General features: G+C 33.7%; 2 protein-coding genes and 1 non-coding gene across 3 annotated transcripts; 2 read left to right on the top strand and 1 right to left on the bottom strand.

The window, feature by feature from the left end:
* Positions 1–2366: 2366 nt before the first annotated feature.
* LOC102600158 (uncharacterized) lies at positions 2367–8618 on the bottom strand. The gene is made up of 8 exons (XM_006349738.2): positions 8278–8618; positions 7126–7233; positions 6383–7030; positions 5256–5335; positions 3680–4150; positions 3506–3601; positions 3309–3409; positions 2367–2703 (listed from the first exon to the last, which is right to left on the bottom strand). Exons 1-8 carry the CDS (start codon positions 8282–8284, stop codon positions 2631–2633), a joined length of 1584 nt encoding a protein of 527 aa, XP_006349800.1. The 5' UTR covers positions 8285–8618; the 3' UTR covers positions 2367–2630.
* Positions 8619–10982: 2364 nt separating this feature from the next.
* On the top strand, positions 10983–14703 carry LOC102599821 (mitochondrial fission 1 protein A-like). Its single transcript, XM_006349737.2, has 5 exons — positions 10983–11159; positions 13546–13684; positions 13923–14044; positions 14229–14292; positions 14394–14703. The coding sequence occupies exons 1-5, from the start codon at positions 11067–11069 to the stop codon at positions 14477–14479; spliced, it is 504 nt and encodes a 167-aa protein (XP_006349799.1). The 5' UTR covers positions 10983–11066; the 3' UTR covers positions 14480–14703.
* Positions 14704–15220: 517 nt separating this feature from the next.
* Positions 15221–15293, top strand: TRNAR-ACG (transfer RNA arginine (anticodon ACG)). Its single transcript has one exon. It is a non-coding gene; the product is annotated as a tRNA-Arg (tRNA).
* The last annotated feature ends 890 nt before the right edge of the window (positions 15294–16183 follow it).

The raw sequence follows: 16183 nt of genomic DNA, 5'->3' as shown, positions 1-16183 counted from the left end.
ATCTCACTAGTGTGATTACACTGGAATTGTTGTTATTAAATTATTATATAGTGGTAAATAACTATTCTACACGGGATATGATGTTGTTGTTATATAGTGGCAAACAATTTTTCTACCTCCCAAGTTAGCTTTTCCAATCTTACTCATATAATTACATTGAGTATGTTATTATTATGTTGTTAAATTATAATGGCATTTTTTCTGTTCATGTGAACTATTTCTTACTCTTTAATTCTTTTTTCTTTCTTTCGTGTCTAATCAAACACTTTCAAAGAAATAAAATAGTGATAACACAAATTTTGACAAACGTTTTAAGATATGTTTCTTTTCTATATTAATATTAGGAAATATAATATCTTATGCTAAAGATTTATTAAATTATGAGAAGCGAAACGTAATAACTATTTGGAATGAAGAAAGTATTAAATTTTATCATTTATTATCGTTCTCAAATTTGAGTCTAATACATAAAGTTATCTTTATTAGAAAGTATTTTACTCTTTAACAAGAAATTTTTCAACACGAATTTAAATTTTATTGGACCGTAAAATATAATTTGTTTGTATGCTCAGTCATCATGTTTGATTCAATAACAAATACACTTGCACACAATATTTGAGGTCAAATAAAATACTAGATGCTTTAACTCTTGTTGTCTAAAATCCTTGATGATTTTTTTTAAAAAGCAAAGAAACAACATGAAATATATTCTTTTTTTCTTTTGTCAAATCAAATAAATTAACAGAAAACTCTAATATTATATTCTTTTCTTTTCTTTTCTTTTTTCTGTCTCTTTGTTTATGTGGTTTCTGATTAAAGTGTGGATTTTTATTCTTCATAGTGGAAGTTTTGAAAAGAAAATGAAGAAAAATAAAATTATCTTAAATTATTAATTAAGATATGGTACTCAAATATATATATATATATATATATATATTCCCCTCAAATTGAGTAAACCAATAAAAGTGGCTTATTAATGTTGATTTGATTTATCAACAGAAAATACTTCTTAGTATTCATTTTATTAGTTTTGAGTTAACGATGGGAGATAAAACAATTGTATGTAAATGCATTTGTTATTAAATCAATTATGGTGATTGAACATAGAAATAAATTATATCTTAAAATTCGCATCGAAATTTTTTTGGTAAAAGGCTTTCGAACAAACATGACTTCATACATAAAACTTAAATTTGAGATCTAATTAATGATGAATAATTACTTATCAATCCAATATAATTCTTGATAATTTGTAGTAATAAATTTCAATCACCTTCTATTTGTTTTATTTTATTTTTAAGATATATTATGACCAAAAAAATGCCCCTTGACAACAACACTTGTCTTTTCAACATATTGAAAATGACCAATACCACAACTCTACAAGCTTAAGCACTTTTCTAGTTGTAGAAAAAGGAATAGCCACAAAAGAGAATTGTACATGGTCCCTTCTTTAAGCATACTTGTGTGTGGTGATGTACTTATCAATAATATTTTATTTTATTTTTGATAATTGGGTTGTTCAGATCAACTTACGCGCACCTTGATTAATTTTAGAAGATATTTATCATGTATCCGTTAACTTTGTCTACCAAAGTTAGGATAGATGTGGAAGAAATCACATAATATTTTTGTTTTTGTTGAAGATTTGAACGTAAAATCTCATGATTTTCAATCTATTTTATTGACCACTGACCAGCTTTGATTATACTTATCAATAATTATATTCAACAAAAACTATCCACATGAAAAAATAAAATGGAGTTTGGCTTTAAACAAAAACATATCACGTGAGATGCTTCATTATCTCATCAAACTAAACCACTTAAATGTGTTATTTTATTCAAATTCTTTTTCCACTTTTAGTATTATTTTCTTCTTTCACTATTTTTATGTACAAGTCATTGACCTTTTGATTGCTTGGACCAAAAGGTCAGAGAGATCCAGTAGCATACGCAAGATTTTATCAAAGCGTTGATAGTCTATTGTCACAATTCAAAATCAAGTTTATTAAGATTTAAAACTATGATAATTTTTAAGACTTTATTTCATGTCTAAACTGATATTTGCTTTATTCAAATGACATCAGCCTATCATATATACATATTATTATAGATAAATGTATTTACATGTATATGGAGAGAGAAAAATCAGCGAACCAACGTCAAATGACACCCTTTATAAAAATCCTATGTTGCTCGAACTCTCCACCTGGCCCAACCCTAGACACTCTAAGATCCTTTTTCAAACCTGCTCCCATCCAAAACTGTTATCACACCAGTATCCGATCCTCCAAAGTACACTACTTTTGAAGGATTTGACACGCACCTAGCAACACTTTTAAAGATCCCGAGCAACAAGAGATGAAGGTTTATTTTGATCAATTTCTCATTGCATCTAAAGCTTAAATGTCAATATAAAACTCAAAAAATTCTTCTAATTTCTGCATCCAGCTACTACATTTGAAGAAAAAAAAGTACAACTTTTACTGTACAAAGACTGATGAGAGCATTATAAGTTGTTTCGAACTGTACAAATCCAAAGAAACTTCTGCTATCAACAAATAGGAATTCAAGAATCACTACAGCTTCTGAACTTTTTAACTTTTTTCTCTGGAAACTGCAAATCTCTTAATCCTCAAAAGAACTGGTTTCTTCTGCTTTGTCATCTTCACTAAAGCTAGATGACATCTCTGCAGCAGACCTAGAACGAACACAGAGGGTGTCATTGTTAACATAACAGTAAAGACGATTCTTAAAAAGATTTAACTTATATAAACTAACATTGCAAATAATTTTCACACTACTGGAACCTGTCTTTTCAGGTAACTAGTCTCTCTACTGTCCATATATAAAAGTTAGAAGTCGTTCTTAACACCTTTACTGTCACACCGACAAATACAAGACAGCAGAACTTAACATACTCGATAAGGACTACCGACATTAGTGTTGAACACTGTGCTATGCACAACGTACAGAAGATGGACCGTACATTGTTCTGAAGTGTCGTAAGTCAGCCTTCTATGAGTGCGCAAGACAAGGTAATGGAGTTGAAGACGGGAGACATAAATCACTTATGAGAGACAGAACTTTCTACCATGCATTCTTCTGTACTTTACATCACAAATCTATCTTTAAAATTGTTTCAGCAAAAGCCATTGAAGACCAAAATATGATTCTCCAAAACCTTGACATCTCAGTCAAACATCTCAAGATGGAGCCATATAAGTTCAAATATAGATGCACATTCACAATCGCACAGTATGCATATTTATAGATTAGAAACCAAGATCTTAAACATGGCCAAACCTTATCTGATGATTTGTCTGGGATGGCATTCTAGTCACTGATGCTTTCCTCACATCCTCTTGATGGTTAGGAGCTTCATCATCCCTTGCTCTTTTGGCAGCCTTCAAAATTTTTTGTATTCAAAGAGTTCAAATGACCATATCTTTACCGAAAGGAATTACAAATAGTAACATGCTAACATGATCTAAAAAGCTTACCCTCATTTCATTCTCCCAGGGTATCTTCACGCGATCTTCATTATAATCTTCATTATAATCTTCATCAACTGTTGGTCTGTCTACATGGATGTAATCCTATATATCATAATCAAGGTAAAATTCTCAGTTTATTGCTGGATAACAAAGAAGCACAGAACAAAAATGGCATTATACCTTTTCAACTTTACTGGGGAGCTCTCTCTCTGGACAATAATGATGCTTACTTCCCTTTTGGAAAAAATTTGAAGGCTTGCATTCAAGATCTTCCTCCTCTGCAATCTCAAGGCTCACACAATTGCGGCTAGTGAACCTAGGCGTCACCTGCTCCCTATTGACTTTTGCACTGTAGGAACTTCGAAAACCACCACTAGAGCCAGGACTAGTTTTTATTTCTGCACCATCATGTTTAGACATAAGCTTATAGTTGCATCTGCCATCAACTGCCACTTCTCTTCCAGAACCTTTGCGCATCTCTATCGACGAGTTCCGCTCAAGATAGTAACGATCACCATTGTGCATAGAGGAATTCCGACCAGGCTTTTGGTTAATGTAATATTCAGGATGACCAGACTTGTTTGATTTTTTGAAATTTGCACCATCCAAATCAGAGCCATGAGAGTTTGTCTTGGAAATGGATCCATACCTCTATTAGACCAACGCAAAAGCAGAATAGGTAAATCAACAGATTGACTTGAGTGCTTTAGCTTTAACTGTAAGATCTAGCTATGGTAGGGCAGGAGGCACTAAATAAAGCACAATTATATCTCAACCCATTCACATTTGAGCCAGTAGAAAAATGTAAAGATGTTTAAATCCTCAAGATAGGTAAGGTCTCTCGCTAAAACAAGTCTCCCTCCATGGTCCATGAATCTCTTTTAGAAAAGGTCTATCCATGGTCCAATGCAAAATATCTAAATGAAAAAGAAGTTGAAAATAACAGCCCTACATAATTCTTTTGTGTAGTGTTGCTATTCCACAGTTCTATGATTAGTACTTACTTCACATTATTCATTTAAAAGATCAACTGACTGATAGGGATGGCAATGGGGTGGGGCGGGGCGGTTGCAGGGCAAACCCGCATAAATCCATGGAGACTTTAATCCGCTCCGCACTGCCCTGCATTGACTAATTTACTATTCAACCCGCCCCACCCCGCTCCACATTAACCCATCCTGCATAAACCTACCCCACATAAGTTCTCTTACTATTTTTTTTCACTTTGTTATTTAGTTTTAACATTCGACTATAATTCTTTTTTAATATTCAACTTATAAATTCTACTTATGAAATACAATTAAAAATTTAACATAAGTTGCTGCTTAGATTCAAATTTAACAAAAAGGTAAAAAAAAAAAAAAAAATTAAAAACATCAACAGTTACACAGTGAAGTAGAAGCTTAGAGCTTAACATTAGGTTATAGCATCAACAGTTACACTGTAAACCAGCACCCGCCCCGCCCCACTAAGAATTGGAAAAAATCTATTTCAACCCGCCCCGCCTGCATAGGCCTAAACCCGCTCTGCTCCACATCTGCCCCACCCCATTGCCATCCCTACTGACTGAAGTATATCAGCAACTGTTGTCCCAGAGTAAAAAATATATATATAAATTCCTAGTCTAAATTTAATTAATTATCAACTAGACACAAAATCAAGCATTACTGTACATAATGCAGTAAGTTCATGGTTGAGAACTATGAAATCAAAGTTTACCAAATCACTAAGATCAATTTGCACAAGATCCACTTACTATGCATGAATTGGATTGCTTGTCGACTTTAGTGAAATCTGGTGTAAGATATGGAACAGGTTTTCCAGCATATTCAGGGTCTGACAAACATTAATATGGAAGTCATAGTCAGCAACTCTCTGTGTTAGACACTAAATTACACTTTCAGAATCCAAAATGAGATGCAAAAACAAAAAAAAATTATACATGCCCAAGAATAAAAACTTGAATATAAAGTACAATGCTGAGTAGAAGTGGTATCAGACGTGGCAATAAGAACTTCACTCATTCAGCAACAAAGAACCCTCACTCTTTTTACATCTAAACAAAAATTGATCTGAATACTACAGGAACGTTATACACCGTGTACTTGTGCATGTGGAAGTTTCAAACATCACAAAACTACAATAATGGGAACAGCGAAGTTGATAAAGTATTATTAAAATTTCAATTTTATTCCTCTCAAAAGAAAGAAGATGAACCAAATTAAAGCTTGCGAGGTTCTCAGCTTTGTTCTGCCAACTCAATTTTAAGTATAAGAGCAGACAAACACGTAATTCTGGATATACAAGCATATGCTTAAGATGGATGATCCAAAAGGACTAGCACAAAAATAAACCCCTTAGTATCAAGAGAACATGAAAAAAGGACTTCATAACTTGCAGATTAAGGACAAGCTGACCCTAATGCATTAAATTCATAATTACCGTTCTTTTAAAACCTAAAGAACAGAATCAGCTTAGGTCTTGATCAAAATTTAATAATATTGCCAATATGAGCTGGTTTTGTTAATCAATCAGGATCGTATTAGCATTTCTCATAAAATAAACACAGTATTGTCATAACTATTTTTTAAACATAATAAGAACTGTTCAAAATACAAAAATATCTTGTTCCTTACGAAACTGTACATAAATTTTCACAGAGCAATTTGATGAGAGAAGTGTTTTAGTTGTATAGAAGCACGACAAAATCGAAAAATCAAAAGCTAAACTAAATAGGAACAGAATTAGCATGCTTTAAGGAGACAAAGCTTCTTCTGGGAGAGAAAGGCATGCACACTCAAAAGTCAATGAAATGAATGGATGAAAAAAGACTTGGATCAGAAAAAGGTCAACAGTGGAAGAGAAGCAACCATTTTAACTCACCGTCAACAGGAGTTTGCACTGATGATTCAAAAGCACCCCGTGGAAGCAGGTCAAATACTACACCAAGTAGTGGACCATCCTGGCGGTAGACACTTCCCAATTGCCTCTTCACAGCAGTAATTGAAGCATTTTCTACCTTGGCTTTCACTTTTAGATACCCTGATGGGCCAGTCCTTGGTTTCACATACTTGAGATCAGTAGGTTCATTACCTGGTAGGTATTTTGAAGTTGCCATATCAAATGATTCTACATTTTTTGAAAAACGTGCATCCCGTAAGGAAGAGCTACTTCCTGAAGGTGTGTCCTCCATGAGGTTAGACTCTGCTCTATACATAGTGTCAACTTCACGTGTCACATCCGCAGCTGATACTTCTGGCCCAGTTAATCTTCTACTCTCAACTTCTCGATGATCAAAATACTTATCATCGCCTTGCTTAGTACTTCCACAAGAATCCTGCCTAAAACCGCTGCCACGGTCCTGAATGACGCCACTTGAACGATCTTGTCTTCCTTTTGCATTTGTTTCCCGACTTAATAGCCTCTTGTCTTTCAACCGCCTATGACAAAACCACCCAGAAACCTGCTTTTCTGTTAATCCCAATGACTGTGCCACCTCCAATTTCATTGACTCTGTAGGATACTTATGCTCTGAAATTTTTGCAAGCTCTCTCATAGTTATATTTGAAATAACATACGGCATAGAAGCTTATTCAAAACAAGAAAAAGTTAGTAAGATCTGTTACCCTCGTAGAATTTCTCTAAACCTTCAATTTGTGCAGGCGTCTTGAGTATTCTTGCCTTGAGTTTCCCAACATGACCTTTATCATCTTCAGAATGTATTTCACGTGAATCTAGATTATGGATAAAATACATTAATAAAGCCAATAACTATGCAAGCTAGAAATAAGGATCACAATCAATTGTTTCAAGTTCCAACACCAGCAGGTCCAACTTTAAATTGAACAAATTCATAAGCATTATTTGAGATATCTAATATTCAAGCAAAAGGGAACCAATCTAGTTGATTAGGGTGGAAAGCAGAATCCACAACTAACCACGATGCAGAAAAGTAGTCATCCATACTACCAGACTTAACTAATATTCCCTCCGTTTCAATTTGTTTGTCTTACTTCCCTTTCCTTACAACTCTTTAATTTTAACTTTCCACACGACACGTTCAAGACCACAAGATTAAAGGACATTTAGATACATTCTCATATCTTTAGTATAAGACCACCAAAAACTCAAAAGTCTTCTTTACTTCCTTAAACTTTGCGTCAAGTCAAAACTAAACAACCAAATTGAAAAACGGGGGAGTAGCAAATTAAAATAGCACCCAAAGGTGTGGCCTCATGGTCAATAAAATGGAATTAAGAACCATGAGATCTTAGGCGGACCTATGTTATGGTACTATGGGTGCTTAAGCACCCATTGCTTTTTGTGATAAACACTATTATTTGTGTACAATATCTAATAATTCATCCAAATATACTAACTAAGCACCCACTCTATATAGCAATTTCCAAACTCAAAATAATTGAGCACTTATGATATAAAATTTCAGGATCCGCCACTGCCAGCAGAAGCAAAAACACTAGGTAATTTCTAGACAGAGTTACCCTATATATGTACCGGTGGGAAGTAGTAGCAGCTACTAACCCATGAAACTAGTCACGGTGCACGTAAGCTGGCTCAGAATTATCAAAAATAGCAATATAATCTGATGAAACTAGACCTCTAAAACCCAAATTCCAGATTCCAAAACAACACCCAAGATAGTAACTTTCCGTGAAATTGAAACTAAATTGAACAAAAAGTAACATACCCAGATTCCAAAATTGATCTAGCTAGCTAATAAAAAAGGAAAAACCGATAAAAAATTTAAAAATCGATACCTTCCATGATCTCCCGTCAATTTCTCTGGGTTTTTTCTTAACCCCTTTTGCTTATTAACTCAAAATTCGAACCCCAAATCAGCGGAGAATGCGAAGATTGAACCGCCCTTGTGTGCATATGTATACAAAGAACAAATTGGAGCATAAATACATGTACAGAGAGAAGAAAGAGAGTGTATAAGCATCATCTATAACTCAAAATTGACATACATCTCACTGATTACTAATTTCAGGAAGCAAAAAAGGGAAGAAATTTGGTGAGCTAAAGAGGGGAAGAATACAAGAACTAAAGGGGGAAGTCGAAGAGATTTGGGTATCTTGTAAAGTAATTTGCTTATTATATTGGAGTACTAATATTTTTAACTCTAAGTTTTATATATTGGAGTACTAATATTTTTAAGAACAACTTTCAAACAAAAAAAATCATATTTGTATGTTATAGCAAAATTTATATAATTGTGTTTCATAGCAAACATATATATGTATAATTCGTTATACATATACAATTGAAAACTATGTCTATTTTACTATATATATATACAAAAAGAAGCAATTGTATAATTCGTTGGCTCCTCTTCAGATTTGTATAATTTCGCTGGCAGGCCATTTTGTATAAATTGTTGTTATCCTCTCGTTGGCAGGGGAATATTTTTATTGTATAATTATAAGTGTATAGGACGAATATATATGTATTTGCATATGTATATAATTTTCTCTCGCTTTATACAAACAGAAACGCAATTTATACAATTCTGCCGTATAAAATGAGAAAGAGAGAAAGGCAAAAGAGAACTGGGCAGGAGAATATTTTTATTGTATAATTATAAATGTATAGGACGAATATATATGTATTTTGCATATGTATATACAATTTTCTCTCGCTTTATACGAACATAAATGCAATTTATACAATTTTGTTGTATAAAACGAGAAAGGCAAAAGAGAACTGTGCAGGGGAATATTTTTATTGTATAATTATAAGTGTATAGGACGAATATATATGTATTTGCATGTGTATATGCAATTTTCTCCCACTTTATACAAACAAAAACACAATTTATACAATTTTGTTGTATAAAGCGAGAGAGGCGAGCACAGAGAGAGCGAGCGAGAGAGGGAGAGTGGCAAGCGAGAGTTTGAGGGAGAGAGGCGACTGGCAAATAGTTTGCTACAGGATACCATTAAATCAATGTGTGGTTATACCATTTAATTTGAATTAATAGTTTGTCATTATGTACAATTTTCCCTATTTTTAATTCTATGTTTGATATATTTGAATGATGTCAAGTATGTGTTTTTTTTCTCACCTGAGGTTCGAAACCTATATTAGAGTTTGATTATATCTAAATTCGTGTCATATAGGATATCACAAGAGAAACGTTTTTTATCAAGATTATTTTTATGTACCTCTAATTAAAGCAATAACAGGTCCATCTATTTGGTTGTCATGTAACATATCTTACACATTCATATGTAGCTATAGTTCGAATTTGAAAAAAAAAACAATTTTTTTTATATTGAGGATTTAAATCTCTAATTAAGGAAGGATCAGTTATGTTAATTGCATCACATCCTTCAATAATCTCTTCTTTATTTGCAGAATTCTAAATTGAAGATTATTTTCTTTTTACTAATTAAAGTACTTTCAAATATAATAGGGTAAAGGACAAACATACTTCCGAACTATCGTAAATGCTAGGCAGATATCTTTCGTCATACTTTTGAGGCATTGGTGCTCTGCCATCCAAAAATTAAAGCATATATACCCTTTATACTAACAGACATACACGTGTCATAACTTTATCCATCGACCCGACAAATAAGATTGCACCACGTGTTCCTATTTAGTCTTCTGTTATAGTGAATATATATGTTCTAGTTTTTTGACGGCATGGGCACCAATGTCCCAAAAGTACGACGGAGTATATCTGCATACCATTTACGATAGTTCGGGAATATATTTGTCCTTTACCCCATTATAATATGCCTTAAGCATTTTATCAATAGTAGTAGATCTTCGAACACAAACAGAGATATCAAGATAATTTTAATAGCTTAATTGGTTGACTATCTGAACTTTTATTTTATGCCCCCAAGGCCTAGCTCAAGTGGCAAAAAGTGGAGGAATTGTGACTTAGGTTGCAAGTTCAAGCCCCACACCATGCAAAGCGAAACCCGGTATTTAAGTGGAGAAGGGTAGAGGGGTGGGCCCATTATCCACCGAGTTTAGAAGGATGTGATTGATCCAAAGGGCGGGTCACAGACAGATTTCTCGGTTATCAAAAATAAAATAAAATAAAACTTTTATTTTATAAGTAAATGTTTGATTTTTTCTTTTTGTATACTCCTCCTACATTTCTCTTTCCACCACCCATAATTTGAAAAAATCCGTAGTGAAAATATGAAAGAGTTTTTTAACTTCTCGATAAAAAATATTCTCAATTAAAACACAAAACAATTCCAACATCCAATATTAAAGTTCAAACTTTTATAACTAAAACTCTAGCAGAATGTGTTAGAGTTCAGATATTTAAAATTTCACGAATAATTCATGAAATTTGAACTAAGGACTATTTCAATTACGTGATATACGAAGGACTAAAATAGTCCACTCTCCTACGTTAAGGACCATTTTGTCAAAATTTTGGCACACGGTTTTGTTTATCATTTCTTAGTTTCTAAGCAAATAAACTTAACTAGGAAGCTGTATTATTTTAGTATTTATTTTTTGTCACTTCTACTTTACATATTTAGCCACATTCCCTCTCCTTTCGAACAAATTCAACAAAATGGATGCGAAAATCGGAAAATTCTTCGATTCAATCGGCGATTTCTTCACCGGCGGAGATCAAATTCCTTGGTGCGACTCGGATATAGTCGCTGTAAGTTTTTTTTTCCGAATTTTATTTGATTTGATTGACAGATTTGAGCGTTTACTAAAGAACTGCGATAGATTTCTATCTTAATGTCTTTGTGGTTTGTGTATTTGATTCTTTGATTAGTTGAAATTAAGCTTATAGGAACTCGTCGAGCGTTGTTGATGTAAAAATTCTATCTTTTTTTTGTTTTTGTTTTGTTATCTGTTTTAAAAAAGAATCATTTTTGAATAAGATTCTTAATCAATTCTGTACATTGAGCTTAGAGATGTAAGGTAGGTTAAATGTAACAACGACAACAACATATCCATTGTAATCCCACGAGTGGAGTCTGGGAAGGGTGGTGTGTTGGTAGGGGTGGATTTACCTTGGTACGAGGGGTGTCACGTGTCACTGCTAATGGTACAAATACTAAAAGGACACTGCTTGTAATCTAAGTTGCTCAATAGCTTGTTGGTCCGGTGGCCCATCTTTCACGTGATGGGTTGAGTAGTGTACATTTTAAGAAAAGGATTATATGTTGAAATCAGTGGTATTTTTTTTTTGATGACAAGGGAAACCCGCAGCCGCTACCCTTTGGGTGCGCACAGGGTAAAACCCCCGCTCCTATGCAATAGCTCGCAAACCACATAGGAGAGGTAACCCGCACTAGGCAAGCCCGGTGCGACGAGCTCGACCCAGAAGACAAACCCCTTGCTTTCGCTGTCAAGGGGTTTCGAACTTGAGACCTCCAACATGGAAGTCCCAAGCCCAAAATGCAGAAGGGGCAATATCTTTTCCATCAATCGATCAATTGACGGCTCTCTTGCTCATTGCACAATCGGTGTGAACTGGAAATCCAGAAATCTTTGCAACCCCTTTCATCTAAAGTTTTACCTGCAGAAGATGATTTCCTGGACAACAAATTCAGTGCTTCAGCTAGATCCAATTATAAATAAGATAAGACTGCCTGTCAGTTTCAGGATGGTATGATGAGTCATTTAGGGAGTTCTCTTGGAAAAGGTAGTGGTATTTTTAATCTGATTGATGAAAGAGGAAGTATAGAATTTAATATGTTTGTTAGTCTAGAAACACCTGAAACGGAAAATTTAAGCTAAAGGAATCAAGTTGTTAGATGCTAATTAGTTTGGATTGAAGTGAAATGGATTTGGTTATTGTTCTTAGCTAGAATTGAAGTTTTATGGTTTGTTGTTAAGTTCTGGTTTTTGATATTTTTTTCTTTATCCAGAATGTTTGATATTAGTTTAGAAGCATAGTTAATTTACTGACTGTCCTTATTTAGAAGTAAGGTTTATGAGTCATTTTGTTAAATTGTTTGATGTGTTTCTATTTATGATGGGAAACATAGATTTTCATAGTGAAAGATCCCAAGACCAAGAGCAAGAGTTAAAATATGTAGAAACGGTTCAAAGATCCTAATTTCGGTAACTTACAAAATGTAAAATTGAAGTGGCATAAGTATTCAACCCTTATTGCCACACAATCAATCAACTAACGATGCCTCAACTCCAACCTAGTTGGGGTTGGATATATTAGTCATCTATATAAATTTTGCTTTAGATTTATAATGTTTCAGTGCACTTCATTCCAATAATAGCAAGTAGTTTCTCATATATTCTATTTTATTGGGAGAAGGTGAGCATGCTACTTAATTTACATACTTTTTCATTCTGTATCCTTAAATTCTGTATTAACTTTGGTGATTTGGCTATTTTGTGGAATAGAAACATGAGCAAAAGCAAAGCAAACGTTATTTCACATAGGACTCTCTTCATTTTATTGCAGTTCTAATTATATCCTGGAAACTTCGATACTAAATAAGAAGCTGTTTACTGATTGAGATCATTTGCTTCCATTCTCTTTTCTGCAATTGAAGTTTTGTTTTTGGATCTTAGTACTACTACTTCTAAATGGTATTTAGAGGTTGACTTCTTATTAATGGTCTTTTAAGACTGATATAGTCAATTAAAAGTCGAGGCTAGACAAAATATTCAGCCAATTATCCTTGCTCCGTTATGTAGAAAGCAAACTGTTTGTACATGATTTCAAGTGTTGCATCGTGATAGTGGGCAGTGACTTGAGGATCTTACTTTTCAGATTTTAATTCCTTTTGTGCACATTTGAAACCCAACCATATGAGTTAGCACCGTTAGCAATACATTTTCCAGCAATTTTTCTCGCTTATAAAATGGTTAAGACGTTATGTACAACAGTACAAACCTGCAGAATTTTTCTTTGTGGAAGTACTTAAATCAGGAGATAGCCCGTGGAACATCTAAATGATTTGCAGTTCCATTTGCAATGATGTTAATGTAAACTGAGTGTGAATTTTCTTGCAATCATTTTGGCGTCTAACTAGTATTTGAATATTGAAGTTGCAATATGTCTACAGGGTTGTGAACGTGAAGTTGCTGAGGCTGAAAAAGGTTCATCTGATGACCTTAAAAGTGAATGCATTATGCGTTTATCTTGGGCTCTTGTTCACTCAAGAAGGCCTGAAGATATACAGCGTGGGATAGCAATGCTTGAAGGTCAGTATAGTAGAGCTATTGAACTTTTTCTTCTTCCCTTCCTTCTCCCTTTGGCTACATGCCGCATCATTCATTCCCTCACCCCTGACATTTCCTTTCCCCGAACTGTGGGAGTTTCATGAAGAATTTCCTGAATGCTTTGAGCTATTACATTTCCCTAGTGCATATTCCTTTTCGCGTTTACTCCTTTTTACCTTCTCCTTCCCTAGTAGTTCATTACTTATTTTGTCATTTGCAGCTTCTTTGGGTGGCAGTAGCAGTCCCTTGCAAATGAGAGAAAAGCTTTATCTTCTGGCTGTTGGTTACTATAGAAGCGGAGACTTTCCAAGAAGCAGGCAGCTTGTTGATCGTTGTTTGGAGGTTTGATCTCTCTGTTTTACCTTTGCTTCACCCTTGACATTAATTTCAGCACATCTTTAGTGAAATTGCATTGCTTGGAACTGCATTCGTGCAATTCTGTTGCTTTCATTATTCACATACCTACACAAGTTATTTTTATTGGCAATCGCGGTTTTTCATTTCTCCTAAATTAGTAAATCTACAGATTGCACCTGATTGGAGGCAGGCCTTGACCCTCAAGAAAACAATTGAAGAGAAAATTACCAAAGGTAGCAAAATGGAACTCTCAGTGTCATTTCTTTTTTTATCGTATATCGTTTCTTGAAGAAAGAGTTGATTAATGCTATGCATTTCGCCATGTCTGAAACAGATGGAGTTATTGGCATCGGCATTGCTGCTACTGCTGTTGGAGTTTTGGTTGGTGGAATTGCAGCTGCTTTAGCCCGCAAGGGTTGACTTGCCATATAAACACAGCTAGTGTGCATGTTGAACTCAACTCTTACCTTCTGTTATCTCTTCTGAAGCACATGAATTCGTATTTGTGAGCTCAAAAGTTTTGATACTTTTCCTTTGAATTGGTAGAAAACAATGGCGTGTACAACTGAATCAAGATTCTTGATTAATTTTTATATAATTTATATAAGTTTGTCAAAAGCATAACTATTCAAGCTTGCTAAGTGTAGCATATTGCATTTTGTGTGAAGTTACTCTTTGGTTGTTTATCATGATAAACTTAATCAACAACATATAAGCTATAATTCCATAAGTATGGTATGAAGAGGGTAATATGTGTGCAGACCTTACCCCTTACCTTAGAAGGTAATGAAACTATTTCCGATAGACATTCTACTCAAGATATGATAAAGCTTATTCGTCCAATAAATATGGGACATAACAAAGGAGTAAAGTTGGAATACGTTTTAGTCATGTGAACTGTGTGTCGGTGAAGTTATAGTTCCATTCTTTTCGTAAAGTTTGACTTCATACACCACGTGACACAGAGTGGTTTTCACATTCGAGAACTAAGATTTACAACTTGTTCATTCGATAAATCTTCCTAATGCTCAGTTAATATAAAACATCACCAACTTGTATGTCCAAAAATATTTAAAATGACAAGAAAATACATTTTAAATTATTCACTTTTGAAAGGAGAAAAGAATGGGTACAATATTAACAATTACTAGTCAACAAATTGACTCTGTGGCCCAATGGATAAGGCGCTGGTCTACGAAACCAGAGATTCTGGGTTCGATCCCCAGCAGAGTCGTTTTTTTAGATTTTTTGGCCGATGTTGTTATTCCTCGATAAGTTCATTTAATGTTAAGAACCTTAAATGTCAATAGACAGTTGATATCGATGATGTAAAATTATATATATAAAATAAATAAATTTGGACTTGTGATCTTAAAAATATAACTAAAAAGGAAAAGTAAATTTTCCATTTTTTTTTTTAAAAAGAAAAAAATCCTTTGGCTCCCACATGGAATGATTACGGTTGCAACACTCTAACTTGGAATTATTTGTAGTACAAACTACAAACTATGAAGTAACACTATGTGGAGTACAACAAGTTGTACTTTTATTATAGCTAAGAAAAATTTCAAAATATTGTCCTAAAAAAAGTACCAAGTAGTAGTACACAGTTGAAATACTATCTATACTAACCTTACTATAAATATCTAATCAAAATCAAATAATTTTTATCTAGAAAAAAAAGTTAAGAGGCAATCAATATTGAATCTTCTAATATTGGTGAAAGTATTCAATAGGGGCAACTTGAGATCACATGTTGTCATTTTTCTTTTTTAGTTTGATGATTTGTATCTCAACATGTGTTCTCAGGTCGCCCCTGTCGAATTATTTTTCACCTAATAAAATATGTTTGAAAACTTTGTCAGTGTAGACTTGCTAGATCATATTATATGTCTTAAGCTTAAATAAAGAAGGGGCAGATTATTAGCGAACATAAAACTAGTCGATTCATATGAATCCTCACACTATAGATACAGGTACAATGAGGATTTATATAGCTGATTTCAACTTGCTTGGTAGAAGGTTTAACCAAGGTGAGCTTCAATTACATACATTTGATTTGATTTGATTTTCTTTTACATAATTAACAAATAGTAGAATTTTTTTTTAATAACATATGGTGTA

This window comes from Solanum tuberosum, unplaced genomic scaffold, assembly GCF_000226075.1.
Source record: "Solanum tuberosum cultivar DM 1-3 516 R44 unplaced genomic scaffold, SolTub_3.0 scf00114, whole genome shotgun sequence".
Classification (NCBI taxonomy): Eukaryota; Viridiplantae; Streptophyta; class Magnoliopsida; order Solanales; family Solanaceae; genus Solanum; species Solanum tuberosum.
The sequence above is the reverse complement of the archived record's forward strand: the minus strand, read 5'-3'. Positions and strand labels throughout refer to the sequence as shown.

Coding starts and splice junctions, on each gene's coding strand:
- LOC102599821 (XM_006349737.2), top strand. CDS start 11,067: ATGGATGCGAAAATCGGAAAATTCTTCGATTCAATCGGCGATTTCTTC. Junction 11,160..13,545: donor GCGACTCGGATATAGTCGCT/GTAAGTTTTTTT, acceptor ATATGTCTACAG/GGTTGTGAACGTGAAGTTGC. Junction 14,293..14,393: donor TGAAGAGAAAATTACCAAAG/GTAGCAAAATGG, acceptor TGTCTGAAACAG/ATGGAGTTATTGGCATCGGC.
- LOC102600158 (XM_006349738.2), bottom strand. Junction 3,602..3,679: donor TCCCCAGTAAAGTTGAAAAG/GTATAATGCCAT, acceptor TATGATATATAG/GATTACATCCATGTAGACAG. Junction 3,410..3,505: donor CCTGGGAGAATGAAATGAGG/GTAAGCTTTTTA, acceptor AAAATTTTGAAG/GCTGCCAAAAGAGCAAGGGA.